The 20,649-nt window shown below is 39.8% G+C and overlaps 2 protein-coding genes across 8 annotated transcripts in view; one reads left to right on the top strand and one right to left on the bottom strand.

Annotated features, from left to right (window-relative positions):
- The window catches only part of REV3L (REV3 like, DNA directed polymerase zeta catalytic subunit), a 186,737-nt gene extending 178,471 nt beyond the window's left edge, over positions 1-8,266 (bottom strand). For 3 of the 5 annotated variants that reach the window (XR_014312147.1, XM_082731927.1, XM_082731925.1), the window contains exon 1: positions 7,753-7,892. Coding sequence is in view for 2 of the 5 variants with exons in the window: in XM_082731925.1 (XP_082588051.1) it covers positions 7,753-7,891 (139 nt within the window). In the remaining 3 variants the exon portion in view is untranslated. Of the gene's footprint in view, positions 1-7,752 lie in introns of all 5 variants that reach the window. The other 2 variants (XM_082731928.1, XM_082731926.1) reach the window with 2 other exon arrangements.
- A 210-nt stretch (positions 8,267-8,476) lies between these two features.
- LOC309865544 (uncharacterized protein) overlaps positions 8,477-20,649 on the top strand; it is a gene marked incomplete at its 5' end in the record, with an annotated part of 84,173 nt that continues 72,000 nt past the window's right edge. Inside the window, one exon of one of the 3 annotated variants that reach the window (XM_082731988.1) lies at positions 8,477-8,721. In XM_082731988.1, coding sequence (XP_082588114.1) covers positions 8,477-8,721 — 245 coding nt within the window. The remainder of the gene's footprint in view (positions 8,722-20,649) is intronic. The other 2 variants (XR_014312149.1, XR_014312148.1) reach the window with 2 other exon arrangements.

The following is a 20,649-nucleotide window of genomic DNA, read 5'->3' as shown; positions in this document are numbered from 1 at the left end:
GTGTTTTCCAACCTTTTTCACATTGTAAATAGTATTTGTTCAGCACAAGAAGGTCATTTGGAAGCATCAACATGGTGCTTGGTGAAAAAAATTCATCATATGTTCTTTATATAATTATAGAAGAAAATTAAAATTTAAATGAGGTTTGTAATAATATGAATGGATTTCAAAATCAACCTTTTTCACATCAGGAATAATATTTTTAAATAACAGTGATGTTTATTTTTGCAGGACATACATGCACTATTAGGTAGCCACCTTGCAGGAAGCTAAATAACACATCAGATGCATGTGACTAGGAGATCCAATACAGTGAATACAGAAATTCAGGCCTAGAGCTGGGCTCCCCAGGGCAACCAACATCCCTGCTACCCTGTGCTTTCATTGTCATTGGGCTACACCTTGCGCTGTGTAACATGCTCCTCAGGCACCCAGAATATAAATTCCAACGGTAGCTCCATGATCCCTTTTCCAAAAGATGTAGCTGCATACTCTGTGGCAAGCTGAAGTAGATTCCAAGTAATAAAGCACCTCCTTTAATGCACTAAAAATATCCAAAGCAGTAACTTCAGGTTACTACTCATGACGTTACTTGCTTAAAGGAACCCCACAGCCTTCCTTTAGACCCCACTCTGCGAGAGCCTCCCTCCAGTGAACCATGTATCACTACGAAACTCTGAATTAGAAGACCTCTAGCAAAATCTAAAATTAAACAGTATTGCAGTAATCATTTGATAACTGCTCACAACTATTACAGCCTTTGGTTTTTGCTCCTCTTTACCAATTCCTTCAAACACAACTTAAAAAACAAACACACACCACTAACTCTGAATAGGTATCACATGTACATGGTAAAAAAAAAAAAATTCCAAAATAACAAAACATTATTCTAAAAAAAAAAAAAAATTCAGTCTCTCACCTTTGTCCTCTAGGCCACCAGTTCCCTTCAATGGAGGCAACCACTGTTACCAAACTCTCACATATCCTTTGATATTTACATACATACACACATACATGTACATATATATTTTATATATATAACTTTTTAAACCACACAAATGGCAGCATACCATACATGGAGTCTTACATGTTGCTTTTTTTTCTCTTAATATATCTTAGACAGGGCACCACCGTAGTACACATGTGTTGCTTCTTTACTTTAAGGGTTGCCTAGTATTCTATTGAATAGATATACCATTATCTACTTAACCACTTCCCTAACTGATTTATGTTTAGGTTGTTTCCAATTTTTTGCAATGACAAACAATGCTGCCACAAATATTCTTACATGTTCATTTAACACATATATAAAATATGTGAGGACAAAATCCTTGAATGAAATTGCTAGATCAAAATATATGTATATCTTTAATTTTGAAAATGATTTCCAAATTGCTTTCCATAGAAAATGGAACATTTTATATTCCCACCAGCAATATGAGAATGCCCATTTCCCCTTCCTCTCATTCTCTCCATTATACTATGTAATCAATTGTTCCTAATTTGATAGATGATAAACAGTATGTTGTAGCTTTAATTTACATGTCCTTTATAAATAAAATTACACACCTTTTCATATGAATTCTCTTCACTCATTTTGTCTACTAGATCATTTTCTAGGAGCTCTTTGTATATTAAGAGGACATTAGCCTTTGTGAAGAGTGTACAAGTAAGTTTTACTAGTCTGTTTCTTTTAACTTTGATTTTTTTCTCAATAAAGAATTTATTTTTTATGTTGTAAAGATAACCAACCAGGTTCCAGTTCTGTTTTACTTTGAAAAGTCTTTGCCATTCCTAGATTATATTAAAAATAATTATCTTATGTTGTTTTGTTTATACATTTAAATCTTCTGATTCAACTGGAAGTCAACTTTTATTTTCCAGTATTAAATAATTTTTTCCATACTAATAGGTAAGGGTAGCATCCATTTTCACAAAGTAAATTTTATTTATATTTAAGTCAATTTCTGGCCTCCACTCTGTTTCATTATTGCTATATGCCAAAACGGAACTACTTTTCAAAACATTTTAAAATTAAAATCTGCTACATATGAATGGGTATAATAGTAATTTTTTAAAATGCCAGAAATTACTGGCTTGCTTTAATGTAAGAATCATTCTGCAGTTACTAAATTTAATTTACATAATCAAGTTCAATGCTATCATCACATAATCATGCATTTGGGCAGATACTTATTTTGGAGCCCAGTATGAACTTCAAGTCTCTTTTGTTGTATTTCTGAAATATACCTAGAAAGCCAGCTTTTCATTAATTTTGTACACAGTTTTCTCTCAAATTACAAAATCAATACATTCTCTCTGTAAGAAAATCTAAGAAATTAAAAACACACCTCTCAGAGATAACCAACCTTTACATATTTATGTACTTTTTCTGTATTTTAATAAATGACTATTGTGCAAACTCATTTTTTCACACAACATACTTAGCAGTCCTATATTATTTATTCTTCTAAAATGTTAATGACATAAATTCTACCACATGAATATGTCCAGTTTATGTAACCATTTCCCAACTGTTGAATATCTGAGGTTGTGCCCTGTTGATGACTATCATCTACTGATTAATTCTTGCAAAAATGCTTGATTTTCAAGCACTGTGGTTAAGTACTGACTGTATAATGGTGAGCAAAAATGAACACATTACCAGCATTTATGGAGGTTATTGGGAAAAACAGACATTAATCTCCAACATATATAAAATTACAATTACAGCAAGTGTTATGAAGGAGAGCTTATGGAGTTTTGAGAGTCTATGATAGGGAAGGCTTCCCTGAGGAAAGATAAATCAGAGTTTAGGTGAAGGAAAAAGAAAAACATTCTAGGCAGAGGGAACAGCAGGTATAAAGGCCTTATTGTGGAAGGGAGCATGGCAAGAACAGGGACTGAAATAAGGCCAATATGGCTGGAACACAAAGAGCAAGGCAAGAAGAACATGGCTCAAGCCATGACTAGATAGAAAGGTAGGGGCCAGACTATATGAAAGACCTTGTAAGACATGTAGACGCCACCACATAAGACATGTAGCTTTGTCCTTATCTAAATGCAATGGAAAGCTACTGAAGCATATCAAGTAGTAGGGTGATATAATCAGGTTTGCGTTTTGAAAAGATCCCTCTGATTACAGTGTAGAAAACAGATTAGAAGGGAACAGAGTGGATTGGGGTAGGCCAAGATTAGGAGGCTACTGTAAATGCATCCAAAAATGCTAGTAGTTTAGACTAGGGTGGTGATGGATAATGAAAAGAAGTAGATGGATTCAAAAGATAATCAGATTTGCCAAAAGATTTACACTCATAGATTAAAATCCCTAAAACTAGAATTATTGGGTCAAAAAACATTTCAAGGCTTATGATATGTATTGCCAAGCTGCCCTGCCAAGAGCAGTTTTCTCTTTGTGAATTACCTTGTATCTGTTCCTCTATCAGAATTTTCAAATTCCTTAAAAATAACTTAATCCATACTTCCTTCATGAAGCCTTCCCTGACTCCCCTTTTTGCCTGCTAGTTGGTCACTGACATGTCCTCCTTGGAGTCCTTGCTTTTCTTACACACATTTCTGTCATACTCCAATCAAACTATGACTTACATTTTAGATGTCATCTCTCCTATATTGTGAGAGTCTAGAGAGTAAAAGTTGTTCATAACGACACCAAAAATAGTTCAATATACATAGTAGGTTCTCATTAAGTGTTCACTGAATGAACCCAATCACTATTACCAGATTCTACTGCGTCTAGATTTAAGAGGGTCCTGCGCTTCATCCTCTGATCCACTAATTGTGATTTTAAATCAAATATAATACAGAAAGCTAACAAAATATGCCACTCAGGGCTACAAATGCTTACTAAAAAAGTCATTAATTTTGTTTGTAGTAAATCACTAAATCTCAGTAGTGCTCCTGAAAAACCTTTCTAGTAATTACATAAATAAATATTATGTGATCCTAAAATATTTTAAATGACTTAACAAAAAAAAGACTATGAACAAATAAGACTTTTATTAGAGAAATCAGTTGAAATTAGATATAATTTGAATTGTTCTTAAATGCTATGGTTTTCAAAACTTTATTAGTCTCAAACTTAGTTAAAAATCCAATTTACCAAAAAGGTGATGCTATTAAGCAACTACATAAATTTATATAGCATTTCAGAATGATCAATTTCTCATGTTGAAAAACTTGATTTCATGTTTAACAGTTAGCATCTAGAACAATCTACTAAAATTTTTACTACCTGAGGGAAGACTAGAGGGGGGAGTGGCAGAGTTCCTTACAGTAATCTTAAAGACAAGCAGCTCCCTCTATAGTCTGTTTGGCCTACTTTGTTTAATTACTTGCTGTGTGAACACTCTCACTCTTCTTCTATTTACTCCTACTCTGCATCTCAGCAGGAAAGCTTTTTGAAAGAATGATTGTTTAACCCGGTGCAGAGAAAACCGAGCGCTTTCTAAACTCAACATGAAGTGAGTTACATCAAGCAACTAGGCAAAAGTTGGGATGTGGAAACCTGACAGCCTCCCAGACCCACTGGAGTCAGGTCTTCACGACGAAGCCTTAGGATTTTATTTGAAGTAAATTCCCAGAGCAGTCACACCTGTATTCAAATCTAAGTGAAAAACACAGCTTGCTTTAGTTATTTATAGCCTTGCTTCTTTCCACTAAAACAAGTTACAGAAACGTTGTTACATTGCTAATACATTGTTATATCAAAATAATGTTCAAGACATTTTTAAATGCGTGTAGAAAAGCAGAAGAGGTTTTTCTGTTTTTTGTTTTTTTTAATAATTCCATCACTCACATGAAGAAAATTTAAGTGATTCTCTCAGGAATCAATATCCTCAGTCAACAACAGATTAAATCAGTCAGGATTTACCATTCAAATTTGAATATGTCACTTTCTTAAAACCTTTTCAAATTTCACCAACTCAAGATATTAGAGCTTTTAAACCTAAGACAATTTACTTCTTAAATTATTCAGGATATGCCCTCAAAACACAGGACAATCAGAAGTCAACCGGACTGTTTTCTAAAGCAGAAAAATACTTTTTATGAATAGAAAAACTGAACTAGTAAAAACATAAGAAACCAATCAGTTCAGAATTTATAATACAAATATGAAATGCCCTCTTTATTTGGGAGATAATTTTTTCTGCTATTTTTCAGGACTCATTTACAAAACAAACTCAGTTTAAAAACAGCTTTTCTCCAAATCAAGAATTGAGGACTTCCAAAATCAACTAATAATATGAAAAGGCTTACATTTATGGTACTTTATGTAACATAGTTTTATCATGTTATTATTTTTCATTAATTTGCTTTACTAATTATATTAGTAAATATATAAACATAGTTTGTACTTCCAAACAATAGAACTGTCTTCATTAAAAATTCTATCATTCAGATTTTTACCAAGTCAGATTGACCTTTTAATTATTTTCAAGTTTTATTTTAATGGGTGAATGGACTTGTCTTTGGGGAGAGAATCCAGGAGCAAATAATTGTACAGTTTTTGTTTACATTTAATTAATACTAAATTTACTGGGAGTTTCTAACACATTAAAAATGCTGGCTTGATTGCTGAAGGCTCTAAGCTCTAAATGTATGCCAGTGACTTCAAATTTTTTCACATGAAGAAACAGGAAATTTTTATGTGTGACACTGAGAACTATACTTACAGTAAACTCAATCTGATACTTAACAATCTTAAGTTTCAGTTTCTTTGTATCAAGCTTCGGTCCTTCAATGTATGTACAAAAAAAGTCATCCATATTCATTTACATTCTACATTTCAAAATATACTTTTTGAAGTTTTTTTTAAAGGAGGGGGCTTGTAATCTAATGTAAGAGAAGGGAAAAAATGAATATTTATCAGAGAGTAGTCCCCATGTCTGTTTTTTTTATATTGAAAAACACAAAAGTCCCTCATCATCTTTATCATTTAAAAAATATTTTCTCACTTTATAGAATTACTGCTAGTTCACAGTGAAATTCACCTATTCCACAAACAAAACTTTTCTATAACACAGCCTGAAAATCATCCAGGGACACAAACTCAGTGACTTGGCGGGGGAGGGGGTACTATGTGTTAGAGAAGTAATCCAAACCATGCAAACTTTAATACCTAGAAATGCCACAGAATATCCTATTAGCATGTCCCTTTAGAATTCGGAAATCTGTCTCAACAGAGCTATATCAACGTCACTCTTATTCTTCCTCTGTACTTGAAGTGAGAACAAACTGTATATTACACTGAAATTCCAATTAGAAACAAAAGACAGCACCAATATATTTAAAAGGGCAGAAAGTCTATCCTTCAGAACTTTATTGCCTCTATTTTCCAGCCTCTAAAGTTTCAGGTGTTATACTTTCATAAAATTAACAGCACTCAAATTTCCCATTTCACCAGGTCCCTGCCATCAAAACCGTTCTCATTATTTTAAAAAGGAATACTGTATCAAATCTCACTAACAACACAGAAATTTTTAACAAAGGGAATTTACATTAAAAGATAACTGCCTGAAAATGAGTGCTTGTGTCTGAAAAAGGGTTATTATCTTGGTAGTGCACAGAAACAGTAGTCCTAAGATGAACAGTGATTAGGGCAAGGAGCATCAAGTGGGAAATGGCTATCTAAAATCCCATAGGGCAACACACAACTAGAGGTAAGAGCATCCCCTTCTACGAGGCAGCTCCATTATTTCACGTAGGCAGTTCAAGACATGTAGAAAACCACAATTCAAACCCTTGTAAATTTGGCCACTGCCTATTCATATAATCACAAATCCCTAGGAACTTTTGAGAAGGTAGCTTCTGTCACTGCTGTCTCCCCACCCCACTCGTTCATCAATAACAGTTTTTATTTTAAAGATACGTGAATGTAAAATGCAGTACCACAACTCAGCATAGGGGCATTTCTAAATGTTTGCGTTGCTGAGTTTAGCCGCGCCTCTTAAGAAATTCACGCTAGTGAGTGAGAGGTTTTACGTGGGCAACAAACGCACATTTCCTACTTCCATGGATCCACGTTCCCCTCACAGCCAGGGCACCGGAGGATGCTGCCCTGTGCCCCGACACTGAGGCTCAGACTCCAAGGAGTCACGACCTGCACTCACAGCGGAACCACATGGTCACTTCAATGAGAAAGCTTATTTGGCCCTAAGGCGCCACTCTTCAGCCCGCGGCATCTCCGGAAGGGGCAGAGGAGAGCGCTGGCGCGAGGAGGAGAGACTGAACACAGAGAGCTGACACTTACTCCTTCCTCTTAAAGCCATTTCCAGAAAGGACATTTGGGAGACGCGGAGGGGGTGGGGGTGGAGAGGGGGGTGTCCGCAGTCCCACCAGCGACAGAGCTCAGAGCGGGGCTCTGTGAACCGGTTCACGGAGGACATGGCGCGCGGCCACCTGGCCCATCGTCCTGGGTCAGAGCGCGGTTCGCAGGCGCTCGCTTCCCCCCCGGCCCGAGACGGGGAGTCCCGACCCGGCTCCCGACCGCCGCACGCGCTGTAAACACTCGGCGCCCGCCGCCTCCCTGTCCGGGGAGGAGGGGGCGCAACGCTCGCGCGGACCCACATTTTTGCGCCTCTTGTCACGCACCCGGGAAAAGGCGACGAGGGCGGAGGGGAGGAAAGAGGCGGCAGCGATACACCGAAGGCCGGCGGCGTGCGCGCGTGTGCGCGGCCGGGAGGGCAGCCCGGGCGCCCCGCCGGCTCCCGCCCGCGCCCCGCGCCCGCTTACCTGCCGGGGTCGCTCCGAAGACTCGCACCACGGGCACCTTCTTGACAGGGGCCTGGGTGAGGGGGGATTGGCAGATATCCAGCCCCTGCAGCGGGCTGGCCATGTAGTAGTCGGCAGTCACTATCCTCACTGAAAACATGTTCGCCGCCGCCGCCACCGCCTCCTCTTCACGAGCGATCTGGCAGCAGCGGCAGCAGCAGCGGCGGCGGCGGCGGCTTCTTCCGCAGCGACGGCCCCACAGCAGCGGCGGCGGCGGCGCCCCCTCCCTGCTTCGGCTCGGCCCCCTCCCCTCGCACACACGGAAACCGTGAGCGGCGGCGGCGGGCGGGGCGGCGTGGGCACTGCTGCCGCCGCCTCCTCAGGAGCACCCGGCGAGGGGCAACAGGAGAGAAGCCCTGGCGCTTTCGTCGGTGCTGGTGCTGCCGCCACTGCCGCCGCCGCCGGGAATCACACGGGCTCCTCCGTCCCAGGCTGCAGCTCTTGTTGCCATGATGATGATGTCACGGACGCAACCACTGGGGGAGGGGAGAAGGGGGTTGTGTGTGTGGCGGAGGGCGGCGAGTAGTTGGGGGAGGGGACGCGGCGGGAAAGGGAGGGAGCGGGGCGGGCACCCGAGCGGGACACCCGGGTGGGGGCCGAGAAGGTGTTTTCTCCCCCTCCCCCAGGCTCGCAGCGAGGGAGGAGGCTGGTGGAAAGCGGGGTCCGCGCCTGGCGCGGAGAATCGATGACTCGGCCGGTGGGCACGGCCACCTGGGTGGGGGCAGTGGGGCGGGGGGGGGGAGGCGGCGGAGCGCCGATGTCATGGATGGGCTCCCAGCGGCTTGGGGGAGTGGGGCCGCCAGTGTTCGGGGCCGTTTTGGCGGCTAGGCCGGACTGGCCGGAGCTGCGGTGCTCGCGCTCGCCTAGCCGACCGCCATTTCACATCCTGCGGAGGAGGCGGGGGCAGTCGCGGAGACGGCTTTTTACAAGGTAAGAAAACCCGCCCGCGGGGGGAGGGAGGCGAGGCGCAGATCTCGTGCCGCCGCGGCCTCGCGGGAGGGCGGGCGGGCGGGCGGCGGAACGGGCGGGGCGGGGCGCGGACACAGCCGGCCCTTCTCAGGTATCGCCGCGGCTCCGCGCGTGGCCCGGGGGCGGTGCGAGGGGCGGGGGCGCGCGAGCGCGGGCTCCGGCCTATAAAAGGGCGGCCCGGGCGCTCCCTCCCGATCGTGAGGCTCGAGCCGCCGAGCCCCTCCCACTACGCGGTGCTGCAGTGTCTGCGCTTGGCCACCAAAAGGGATTTATTCGCGCTCGGCTCTGCTTAGCGTTGCTAGGGCTTGGCGGATCCGTGCTCAGGGATTTCCCAGCACGATGTTTTTCTCCCGCCCTAAGAGATCCTTCCTTGGTTTCCTCTTTGGCTCTGCAAGCTGCGTCCCGAGCGCGCGCGTGTACCTGTTAGGACTTGTCCGCCCTGGGTGACCTCCCTCCCCTTCTCCCTCCCCCGGCAGAATCCGGGATTAAGAGCCTTTCAGAGAAATGTTCCGCCAAAAAAAAAAAGGTCCGTGAAAGTCACCGCGTTAGATGTGGATACCCAGTGTTATTCATTAACTGTTTGTGTGAGGTTTTACCCAAAGGCATAAAAGCAAAAGGAGGTGGGGAAAGACTGTTAAAAAAAAAAAAAAACTTTATCCAAAAAGTGGGGAGGGTAGATAGAAGTGCAGTTGTGAAATCGGGGGGTGGGGGGAAGGGGGGTGGTATTCCCAGAGCAGCTGGCTTGGCCACCGTATTGGAACCAAGGCGGTTTTTTGTCTGACTTGGGTCACTAATATAGGGTGTGACCTTGGCCAAATAATTTGGTTTCTTCGGACCTCTGTGTCCTCCTCGTGGAACGAGAGTTTCACTTAACAAAACCAGAGAAGGGTTTCTTCCCAACAAAACGATTTTAAGCAGTAGGAAGCAGAAACCATGGTTTCCAGTTCGAAATATGACACTGAATAAAGAACTTTTGACGGTAATTTCCAACCTACCCTAATAGAGATCATGCACACTTATTTATGATACAGGTGTATTTTAATGTTTGGTAGGTTGCCATGTATTTTAAGTGGTGTGAGAGATCGTCATTTGGAACCATTGTGGTTCTTCAAATAGGAAAATCAAAAGGCTCAAAGGGACAGATCGCTGGTAAGAAGCTGTCTATAAATTCCATAACATATAATGCTAATAAGAATTTATGCTCCAAGGGATTTGAGGCTGATTACCACAGTAAATTAGCCTGCAGTTTTCAACCTCAGAGCGTGCTTCTAATAAACATAGGTAGCGAGATTTGTAATACACAGGAAATTACATAATATTTTTAAGAGGCGAATCTCTTAAATTGATTTAAGTTTTAGAGGGCTATGGAAGTGATTTTAAAATAGCGTTACTGTGCTAAAGTGCATTTTCTCGTAAGATTTTTTGTACACGCTGAATATCAGATGCATGACACCAGTGATTCTTAAAATATTGTATGGCACTGGAGTTTTTAATTTTAATATTTTGGCTCTTGGTCACATTTTTAGGGATGAGGCCTGGAAATCTGTATTAGCAACCTCACCCACAGTTCATGATTCTAAAGTAATATAAAATTGAGTGTCCCTGTACTATATTATAATCCAAATACATCCATAATATTTAAATTATACTATTCCTAACTAGAAAAGGATAAAACCATCAAATTTCATGGATTAGCTATTTCTAGAACAGGGTTTCCTTCCCTCTACCTCTTGGATCAACATCATTGACAAAGAAAAGACAATTGCAACAATTCAAATCTTTCCAAAATGCCAAAGAAAGAATGTTCACTCTTGAAGAAAAACATTTGCAGCATAAAATTAGGATATTTTGTCCACTGCATGTAATTGAGGTTAAGCTGATGCTCGAATTGGAAATCTGACAATTCTTCCCTAATTAATCACTATCAAATGTATAAGTAAGAAAGAGTTCTGTAATTTTGAGTCAGGAAACGAAGATTTTAAACCGTCATTTCTAGCTAAATGAATTTGGAAAGATCACTTTACTTTTTGGAGTTTGTTTCCTCATCTATGAAATGGATAGTAATTTCTGTTTTAACTTCTCAGAATGGTACAGGATCAAATGAGATAACATATGTAAATGTATCATCATAAACTGTTGACATCCAAAGGTTTAGCCCCTCTAAAAGGAGTCAATAAAATCATTTGTGGTTTTCTTATCTACACAGAATAATAGAAATGCCAAAATTGAACTCTCTATATCATTAGGTATTTGTTGTTGTTACCGTTGAATGGCTTCTTTTTCCTGGTTGATTTGAGATATAGTGAGACAAAACAGACATGGTCCCTACTCTTACAGAGTATATAGTCTAGCATCATAAAAATGTATTTTAGTTATCTCAATTGACATTTTATCTCTTTAAGTCTAGTGACCTATACTCATCATGTCATGCTTTTGGTAAAAACCTCTCCAAACTCTGTACTACTGTACTACTGTTGAATGTCTATTAGTATTTGCCTATTAGCAATTTAAAAATGTATAAATGTTTATATATAAACTTATATATATAGCTATATATAAATTGCCTATAGCAATTTATAATCTAGAACAGAAGGCAATGGCTGCCATAATCAAGTTATAGGATGGCTTACCCAAAATTCATCCAATCCCCTTCTAGCTTGCTTTCCTGCACTTTAGAAGCTAGAAAATTAAAAACTACAATTTCTAGACTCCCTTGCAGCTGGAGTGCTGCTTGCAGCTCGATGACGGTGTGCTGGTCAATGTTTACTAATGGCTGGGGGAGGGAAAAACTGATTCATAGCATTGGCCAATCTTCATGGCACGACTACTCCCAAGCTACCAAAATGACTTCACCAAATGTGGAATTAGTTGGAAAAGATGCTAACAATCAACAGCCGGCTTCAGCATATCAGTACCTTTGACCTAATTTCCAATATCAGATGCACCCATTCAAGTCTTAGGTGAAGGTGAGCAACGTGATGCCTCAACTACACTCAGGGAGGTGGGATTTTCTGACTAACACCATGGTGGCCATATTTGGTTCTTCTGAGTAGCTGGGGGAAGAGTTCTCACATCCATTTTTAGACTGATAGGTGCTGACTGGCTGGCGGTGTTGGGATGAGTTTCCGTAGAATAACCCTGTGTTATGGGATGAGTGTTCTTCCTGGTTTGGTTTGGTTTTTCCTGGATGTTGTTTCTAGCTAAGTATTATCCAAGCCTGCTTCTGTCAAGAGAACTGTAAGCTAAACACTGTCCTTTAATCCGTTTCTGCTTAAACTAGCTCAGTCACGGCCAGGTACGTAATTTGCTCAGTCCAGAGTAAAATGAAAAATGTAGAGTCCCTTGTTCAAAAAGCAAGAAAAAAGTGCCATTATACTTACTAAGATATAAAGCTTTTTCTTTCTTCTGTCATCTCTCCCTTGACTTGTAATGATTTTTTTATTTGCTTTTTAATGTCATTCTAAGTAAAGAAAAATTAGAATTTTAAATTATTAGAATGAATTTTACCATTCATCTTTATTTTGTGTAATGCCATTTATAAATGCAAATATAAAAGCATTTAACTCATACATAGAATCCCCAAAATTACACAATTCATATTTCCTAGTTTATACATGCTTATGCATTCTGTACTTATCAGAACAGTGTAAATGCTGCACAGAACCAACTCAACTGTTTTTATTTCCCTTCTTGATATGCACACATTCTACCTACCAATTTGAGTATGGAAGGGCCAAAAGGAAAGAGGACCATGGATTATCTTACCTTCCTCCTTCCTTCTCTGTCATCATTTTCAGTATAAATGGTAATATGGGTAAGTAACACACACTAGTAAGAAAGGTATGATGGGGGATGCCTGGGTGGCTCAGTTGGTTAAGCAGCTGCCTTCGGCTCAGGTCATGATCCCAGCGTCCTGGGATCGAGTCCCACATCGGGCTCCTTGCTTGGCAGGGAGCCTGCTTCTCCCTCTGCCTCTGTCTGCCTGTGCTCACTCTCTACCCCCCCCCTCTCTGATAAATAAATAAAATCTTAAAAAAAAAAAAAAAGATTTAAGAAAGGTATGATGGGGTTCTTCTGTCAGTTGTATTTTTTAGGATGCCATTGCCTTCTTTTCGCATCTGAAGCAAGCTCTGGTTCGAATGGAGAGCCTAACATTTAGGAACTGTCCACTAATTCAGCCATAGATGCAATATACTTGCCTTGTCATCATTGTGACTCCCTGAGTTCCTATACCTCATAGGTCCATCAAATCCTGTGTTTATGACACACCATGAAGACTATAGGCAAACAGAGGCCAAGAAAGAATGTATGATCTGCTTGAATGTGTGATCCACTGTACCCTGGACTTCATTTATAAAACAGATGTTCAGACATAAATGTATGAAGATTTTCAAAATGGTGACTGCAGAACTCTAAACCAAGCGCTGTACCCTGTACAACTGCACAGTTTGCATGCCCCTGGTGTTGACCTTGAGCTCAGTGTTTCTCAAGGGGCTTCTCCTGATATGTTAGATGAAACAATTCTACATTGTACTGCATATTTAACATCCCTGGCCCCTGGGCACTCCATGCTAGTCTTGACAAAAATGCCCCCCAAGAGGAGTTACTACTCTCCACTGAATTCCTGGAGTGCACTCCACTGTCTGCGGCTGGGAACCGTGGTCATTACAGATCCAAGAAAGGTCATGTGCAGTTTTTGCTAGTGATTCTCAAGCAGGAAAAAAATACAGAGTTGAGTTTAAAAGATTTCAGAAGTCTCATACCTGAGACAACAGAATTACAGTGACCTTTTCCCCCTTGTCAGGAAAATAATACTATCTGCACTGGTGATGAAACAAATATTTGAGATGAAAGCTTAAAAGTGATCAGTGGGTTTTATGTGTCACATGGATATAAATAGCAGCTGACTCCAGATAGATGGCAATTTCTGGTAGTTAAGAGAAAGAGGAGAGAACTACAGAAAAGTAAAGAGAACTGTCCCACTGTCATTATCTTCATCAATTGGCTGAAGGGAGAAAAATTTAAAAAGCTCTCAAGAAAAATTAAGGAAGTTGCCATAAAAAGCTGTGGTACTCGAATAGATTTTGAAGACAAACCATAAGAGACTCTTAATATCACAAAATAAACTGAGGATTGCCAGGGGGAGGGAAGTAAGGAGAGGGTGGTTGGGGTTATGGACATTGGGGTAGGTATGTGCTATGAAGTGGTAAACCTGGCAATTCACAGACCTGTACCCCTGGGGCTAATAATTATATGTTAATAATATATGTTAATAATAGATTTTGAATTTAGTTTCATTGTGTCTCTAATTTTTTTTTTTAAAGTTTTGGTTCTTGATTTAAGTATATTAACATCATAACAAATTAGAGCTGAAACAAGATATTCTAAATCATTTGTTTTCTTTATCCCTATCCTATTATTAGCTGTGTAGAGATGAAAAGCTCTGGCTCTATAGACCTGGCCTTGCCTTTGCTAATGCTGAACCTGTTTTCTCCACAACAAAATGAGGACAGTTGTGCATTACCTTAGGCTGGAAGTCATTTTTCCAAAGCCAATTCACTAAAGAAGTAATTTTACCAAAGAATGTGTTTGTTAAATAAAATTAAAGTGAATTTTCTGTAAAACAAGTATTTGGTAAATTTAACTGCCTGATTCTTTGGCAAATTAATTTTTAGCATATTGGACTGTTTTCCGTCACTATTAGGCTTATTATAGGGATCAAATGAACTATTGCACATACAAAAAGTGCTCTGTCTTATTCTAGAATCCCTCCAACATTCTGACTTCAAGACTTGGGAAGTCTTGAATATTCAGTATTCTCTGAATATTCCCCACTCGTGCGCACATAATTGACCTTCTGTAGGCTTTCACTACCTCTAGGTGGACTATAGCAGTAGTCACTTGATTGGCTCAAAAGTAGTCACTCTTGGCTCATTCCCCTCTAAACGTACTACACTAAAGCAAGGGTGGCCTATCACATATTTTAAATTTTAAATTGTCAGCTACATTATAAGAGTCATTTCACCTTTTTCGTATATCCTTTAGCACCACTGGAGTACTTATAGTTCCTTAAATATACATTTTTTTAAAGCATTATATTTCTCTGCTTTTGCCTTTCTAACTGGAATATCTTCCCTCTTCTTGTCTCGTACCAAAATTTTTATTCATCTTCCAAGTTTTAGTAAGGTCTCCCTGATTTCCCCAAACAAATTTAGGTGTTCTTTCTAGGCTTCCACTTTTTTTGGTTCATGCTTCTGTTAGATTATTGTACTTGTTTATTAGTCTGCCATTATACTGGAGAAAGAAAGGACCCCGTCTTTCTATACTAGCCCCATGTATAGTGGCTAGGCTAGATCTTTAGCATATATTGAATTTAAAAATTAGATCTATTTACAACTCTCTCTACTGCTTTCCTGCTACACTTCCATTTTATAGATCAGGAAACTGAGGCCCAAAGAAATGAAGATATTTAGCGAGAACCCAAGCCTTCTAACTCCAGATCTATTACTTTTACTCCTTTACTGTTGAGAATCTTCTGAGTAGGGTCATATGCTAGTCATTTCTGTTGTTGGAAATGGACTGTCTAGTCAGTGTCTTTCCATTCATTACTAATCTAGAGAATATCCCATGAGTCAGGAGGGCATAGTGATCTGGTATAATTTGTATTTTCTTATTCAATCATTTGTTTGTTTTTGTTTGTTTTCTATTAAGTTCAGTGAAAGTCAAGGTAAATTATTTGTTCCTTCCACCCCGGGGGACATTTGGTAAAATGTCTGAGACATTTTTGGTTATCACATTTGAAGGACTGCTACCTGTATCAAGTAGGTAAGAAACCAAGGATGCGGCTACATATCTTACAATGCATAATGGAGAGAATTATCTGACCCAAAATGTCAATAGTGCCAAGCTGAAAAGCCCTGATCTAGTCCAAAGGAAATTTTTACTCAGCCCTTTATGTACTGCATTGCCTCTGTGAAACCATGATGGAAAAGAAACTCAACCCCCCCCCCCCACCACCAACCACCACCCCAAGGGATTTGGAAGCCCTGAATGGCAAACTCTGGAGGCAATTGCTATCAACTACAGACTCTCCAAAGGCTTCATGCAGGTTTCCCCCAATGGATTCATAGCGCCTGCCTGGGTGTAAGATAAACACACAAATGTGTGTTGCCTGAATGGTTAATAAAGTATATTTTAACCAAAATAGTGGGGTTTTACATAACTGACACTTAATCTCACAAAAAAAAAAAAACTGAGGGTTGCTGGGGGGCGGGGGGTTAAGAGAAGGGGGGTGGGGTTATGGACATTGGGGAGGGTATGTGCTTTGGTGAGTGCTGTGAAGTGTGTAAACCTGGCGATTCACAGACCTGTACCCCTGGGGATAAAAATATATGTTTATAAAAAATAAAAAATTTTTAAAAATAGTGGGGTTTTATTTCTTTTTTAAAAACTAAAGGGAAGTCAAATTAATCATTGTGGGGAGAATTTCTGTTCTTATCTTCTTATTGCAGTTACAGGAAGAAGCAAAACTTTTTAAAAACAACTCTCAATTCACCCACTTCCATAAATTAGCAGTAATAGTTTTAAGAGAGAGACCAATACACCTATAAATTAAAGATGATGTTTGAGGAACAAAAAATAAAAGCAGCTTTCAAAATAGAGTAATATTAGAGCTCATGCATGAGGTCTCCAAGACCCTCATTTAAATGACATTCCCAGAATTGAAACCAGAGCATTTCTGATGGATTATGGCTAGCCAGGAAGAGACCAGATGCACGTGGAGTAAGGTTAGATTAAGTTCTCTATTTAAATAAGGTACAGAGTCCCGGAAGCAAGGTGTCTGTATAGAGCAGCATATCAGGTAGTTTTCTGTGGCTCCAATGTCCCCACTGCCCTTTTATAACCACAGGTTAAATCACATTCTAGGAAAACTTCCACTGATAATCTTTGTTACCGAGAGTGAACTCTCCTGGGTTTTGATCCTCATTTTATATCCTCATTCCAGAGTCGAGGAAAGACTACCATCAAAGGTTGTAGATAGAGAACTTACATTTATTTCCTCAATAAAATGTATTTTTCCAACCTTAAAGGTTTTAAATGCAAAGCATAGGAAATACAGAAAACCATAAAGAAAATATAGGATACTCAATCCCACCCAGAGGCAGTTATAATTAACATTTTAGTCCATTTTTCTTCTAGAACATTTTTCTGTGAATATATTTCTTAGTGGAAACAATGTCCCACTTTTTTTACTTTACATTATAGGGAAGCATTTTCCATACAAATTAAAATTCTTCATATCTATTACTTTAATGGATGCAGAATATACTGTGCTATGGGCATAACGACAGTTTACCACTTTCCCACAGTAGGCCAACAACAGAGTGTTTCAAATTTTACATTATTATAAGTATCCCACTGAGCATTTGCTCCGTTTTGGATCCTACCCTTAACTTTTCAAGGAACTTACTTTATAATTTATTATTGGACAAGAACATCAATTCCTGTGACATGTCATGTTCCTTATCTCCACCTCTTTTTGCCCAGTTAGTTCACTCTAGATTTCAGGTCTAAAGTCACTTCCTCCAGGAAGTCTTCCCAAACTTTATATGTGGTTATGGTTTTCCGTTATATATTCTAATTGCATAGTGTTCCTTTTCTCCATATCACTTAACTCTGGTTGTAATAATCTATTCATTTGTTAATAATTTGGTTAATTTCTGTTTCCCCCCCTTGGACTAAAACAGTACAATCATTGTCTGGATAAGCAGTGATTATAATGTTATCAACACAGGCCAATTAATGTGATCTCTTTTGTATCCCTGACAAGATAGGTTAAAGCTCGAGACTGAAATACAGTTAGTCCAGAAATACTTATGTGTCTGGCATTACTCTAGGTGCTGGGAATATAGAAATGAGAACAACAGGCATGATTTCAGTTTTCATTGTGCTTATAGTCTAATGCAGCATTTGGCAAACTATGGGGAAGATAATAAATATTTGCGGTTTTCACACTATATGGCCTCTCACAACTACTCAACTTTGCCATTGAAATGCGAAAGCAGTCATTAATAATCATAAATAAGAGAGTGTGTTAAGATTCCGATAGGAGATGCAGCGGGGCTAGGTTTGACCCATGGGCTATTGTTTACCCCTGGTCTGTTGGACAAGACAGCTGCTGAACAGATCATGAGATGATGACTACTTTTCTTTTTCAAAACTAAGGACAGGGTGCAATGAAGTCACGTGGCAGAGCTGTCTAACCTAGTTTAGGGAAAAGAACAAAGACTTCTTAAGGAATAGAACTTTAAGGAAGAAGAGGAGTTATCTAAAGTTAGAGTGACAGACTCCATGAACACCTAAAGTATAGAAGGAGCAAGAATAGAAAGAAATTCAACTTAAGCTTGAGACTGATAGAGGGAGCTGAAATTTTAAGAATATAGAGTAAAAAGACAAATTCAGGAAAGACAAATTTTCAAAACCTAATACTCCCTAGAGGAAGAGGTGCCAGCAGGAAAGAGTGAGAAGGGATGATCAATGAGGCATAGCAGTGACAGAAGTTTAAGACCTTACAGACCCTCTAACCCCCTCTTCCATCTCTATGTGTAGGATATACTGGTTGGGAGATATTAGCCTAAAGGCTACATGAACCTCGTAAACTGATATACTTTTTTGAAGAATAAGATTATATAAATATATATATATATATATATATATATATATATATATATATATAACCTGTGTGTGTGTGTGTGTGTGTGTGTGTGTGTGTGTCTGTAGAGAGAGAGAGAGAGAGAGAGAGAAGAGTAGTGCTGGGTCTGAGTAAGGCCTGGGAGTGATAGGGCAGAGAATGAAGACTAGTAAAGAAATAAGAAGTAAAAGAGAGAGGAACAGATTGTTGGTATCTAGTAGATGCTCAGTAATTTTTTGATAAATGAATGAAAGGATAATAATATAAGATCAAATAATCCAAGAGGGAAAGTGTTTCAATAACAGGTTGGTTGCATACTTAAAAGAACTATTGCTCAAGGCTAGTTACCTTGGCCATCTGGGAAAAGATACAGGTAAGGGCTTGGCCACTCCTGATGCCCCAGCGCAGGATAAGCCTGTCCTTCCAGTCTTTACCTGTAGGAAAGGCTGACCTGGTTTTTTTTTTTTTGGCTTCCTAAAGATTTCAATATGTAGGAATAGGGACCTTCCTGTGTCAGTACCTGCTCAAAACAGAATAGGAACAAGATTTTTTTCATTGATTACAATGACAGTAGCTCAACTGTTATCTCTTCTCTCAGTCACCTATGTTAAATGTGTGTTTTATTACTTTAACATTTTGTATTGTTTTAATTTGTTATTAACTTCTCATTGATATCTATAAAGTCCTATGTTAGATACTGTGAGTTATTTTTTTTAAATGTAAGACATGGCTCTGGGGTGAAGTATTATGTAATTGACCAATAAATTGTAAGCTTCTTGACATTAGGAATCAGATTTGACATTTCCTTTTCTTCCTTGCACAGTATCAGACATATGGTTGGTACTGTAGAAATAATTTTCCCTTGCCCTCTATGTTGCACCATTTGGTGACCAAATGGTGTCTATCTAGCTACTTCTGTATGACTTGGACAAAACATGCTGCTTTCCGTGGCAATGATATTCTGAAGGCATCAGTAACAGTAATTTCAGCTTGTTGAAGGTGGAGGTTCTTTGTGTAAAGGTCAGCCTGTCAGTAAATAGCATGCCACCCTGTACTTTCAAGATTATAAGAAACCTTTGTATGTGTATTTTTTTACACTTAAAAAAAAAAGTAGTGGGAAGCTGTACTCAGGGTCTCACCAGATGTTTTCAAATCAGAACTGGGGCAACTGAGTTGTAATTTATTTTTTAAACATTTATTTTTACTAACTTATGAGAGTGGGAAGCTGAGATTTTTCTTGTCTGAATTAGCAATAATTTCATTCTCTATTCAACTTCAGGAAAATACTAACCTAGCCCTAAGTTGAAAAGGTGACACACAGATTCTTACCAAGTCAAAAAAGTGGAAAAGAAAACTAGTCGTAAGAATGAAGGGAAAAGTTACTCATTTTTCTTAAGCTGCTGCTTGCTTCTGCCTTAGTATGAACTATTTTAGACTGAAAACTCATAGATAATGGTGGGTAGCATCTTTCTAGAATACCCAGTCCCCTATACTAAGCATATCCAAAGTCTTTTAAGACTTAAATTATTAAAGACTGACATGTGGCTTATAGTCTTCCTGTTCTCCTTAACTGCTACCCTCATCCTGAGTGAATCCATCACCAAAGTAGACAGAATACCATCCTCGAAGTTCATTGACATCTCATCTCCAGTTATCTTCAGGGGATCAGTTCTGTTGCCGCACACTGGATCTTGTCATAGACCTGATCTGTTTCACCTCTAACTGCAGACTTCACAGTCTCTGGCCATGACATGCATCACAGCTCTGTCCCTCACTTCCTCCCAGTACATCGTTCTCAGGTCCCTGATGTCTCCAGGGCTCTTCTCTCTCCACGTCAGTCTGTCGTCCTTCTCTCGTTTCTCTGACATGGGACCTCCAATCCAGACTTCTCTTTTTTCTCCCTCTCAGCCTTCTTCTGCCTTCATTTCCTCTGATCTTTTGCTGCATTCTATTTTAAATTACTTTACCACTCACCTTTGCCCTGCTTGCCCTGCTGTCACTAACCTGGCAAAACACTAGCTCCAGCTGGGTGCCTGCACCCAGATTGCTGAGTGCACCCAGTTAGAAAAAAAATAGCACTCCTCTGTAGGTTGGCATTTCACATTGTACATTCAGAACCACAGAGCATTAAGGTCACTCTGTCTGTGCTGTTGAGAAGGGAAGGTTATCCTTATAATGCACTAGACTCTACTCCATAT

This window comes from Mustela nivalis (genome assembly GCF_964662115.1).
Source record: "Mustela nivalis genome assembly, chromosome: 5".
Taxonomy (NCBI): Eukaryota; Metazoa; Chordata; class Mammalia; order Carnivora; family Mustelidae; genus Mustela; species Mustela nivalis.
Note: the sequence above shows the minus strand (reverse complement) of the source record. Positions and strands in the feature narration are given on the sequence as shown.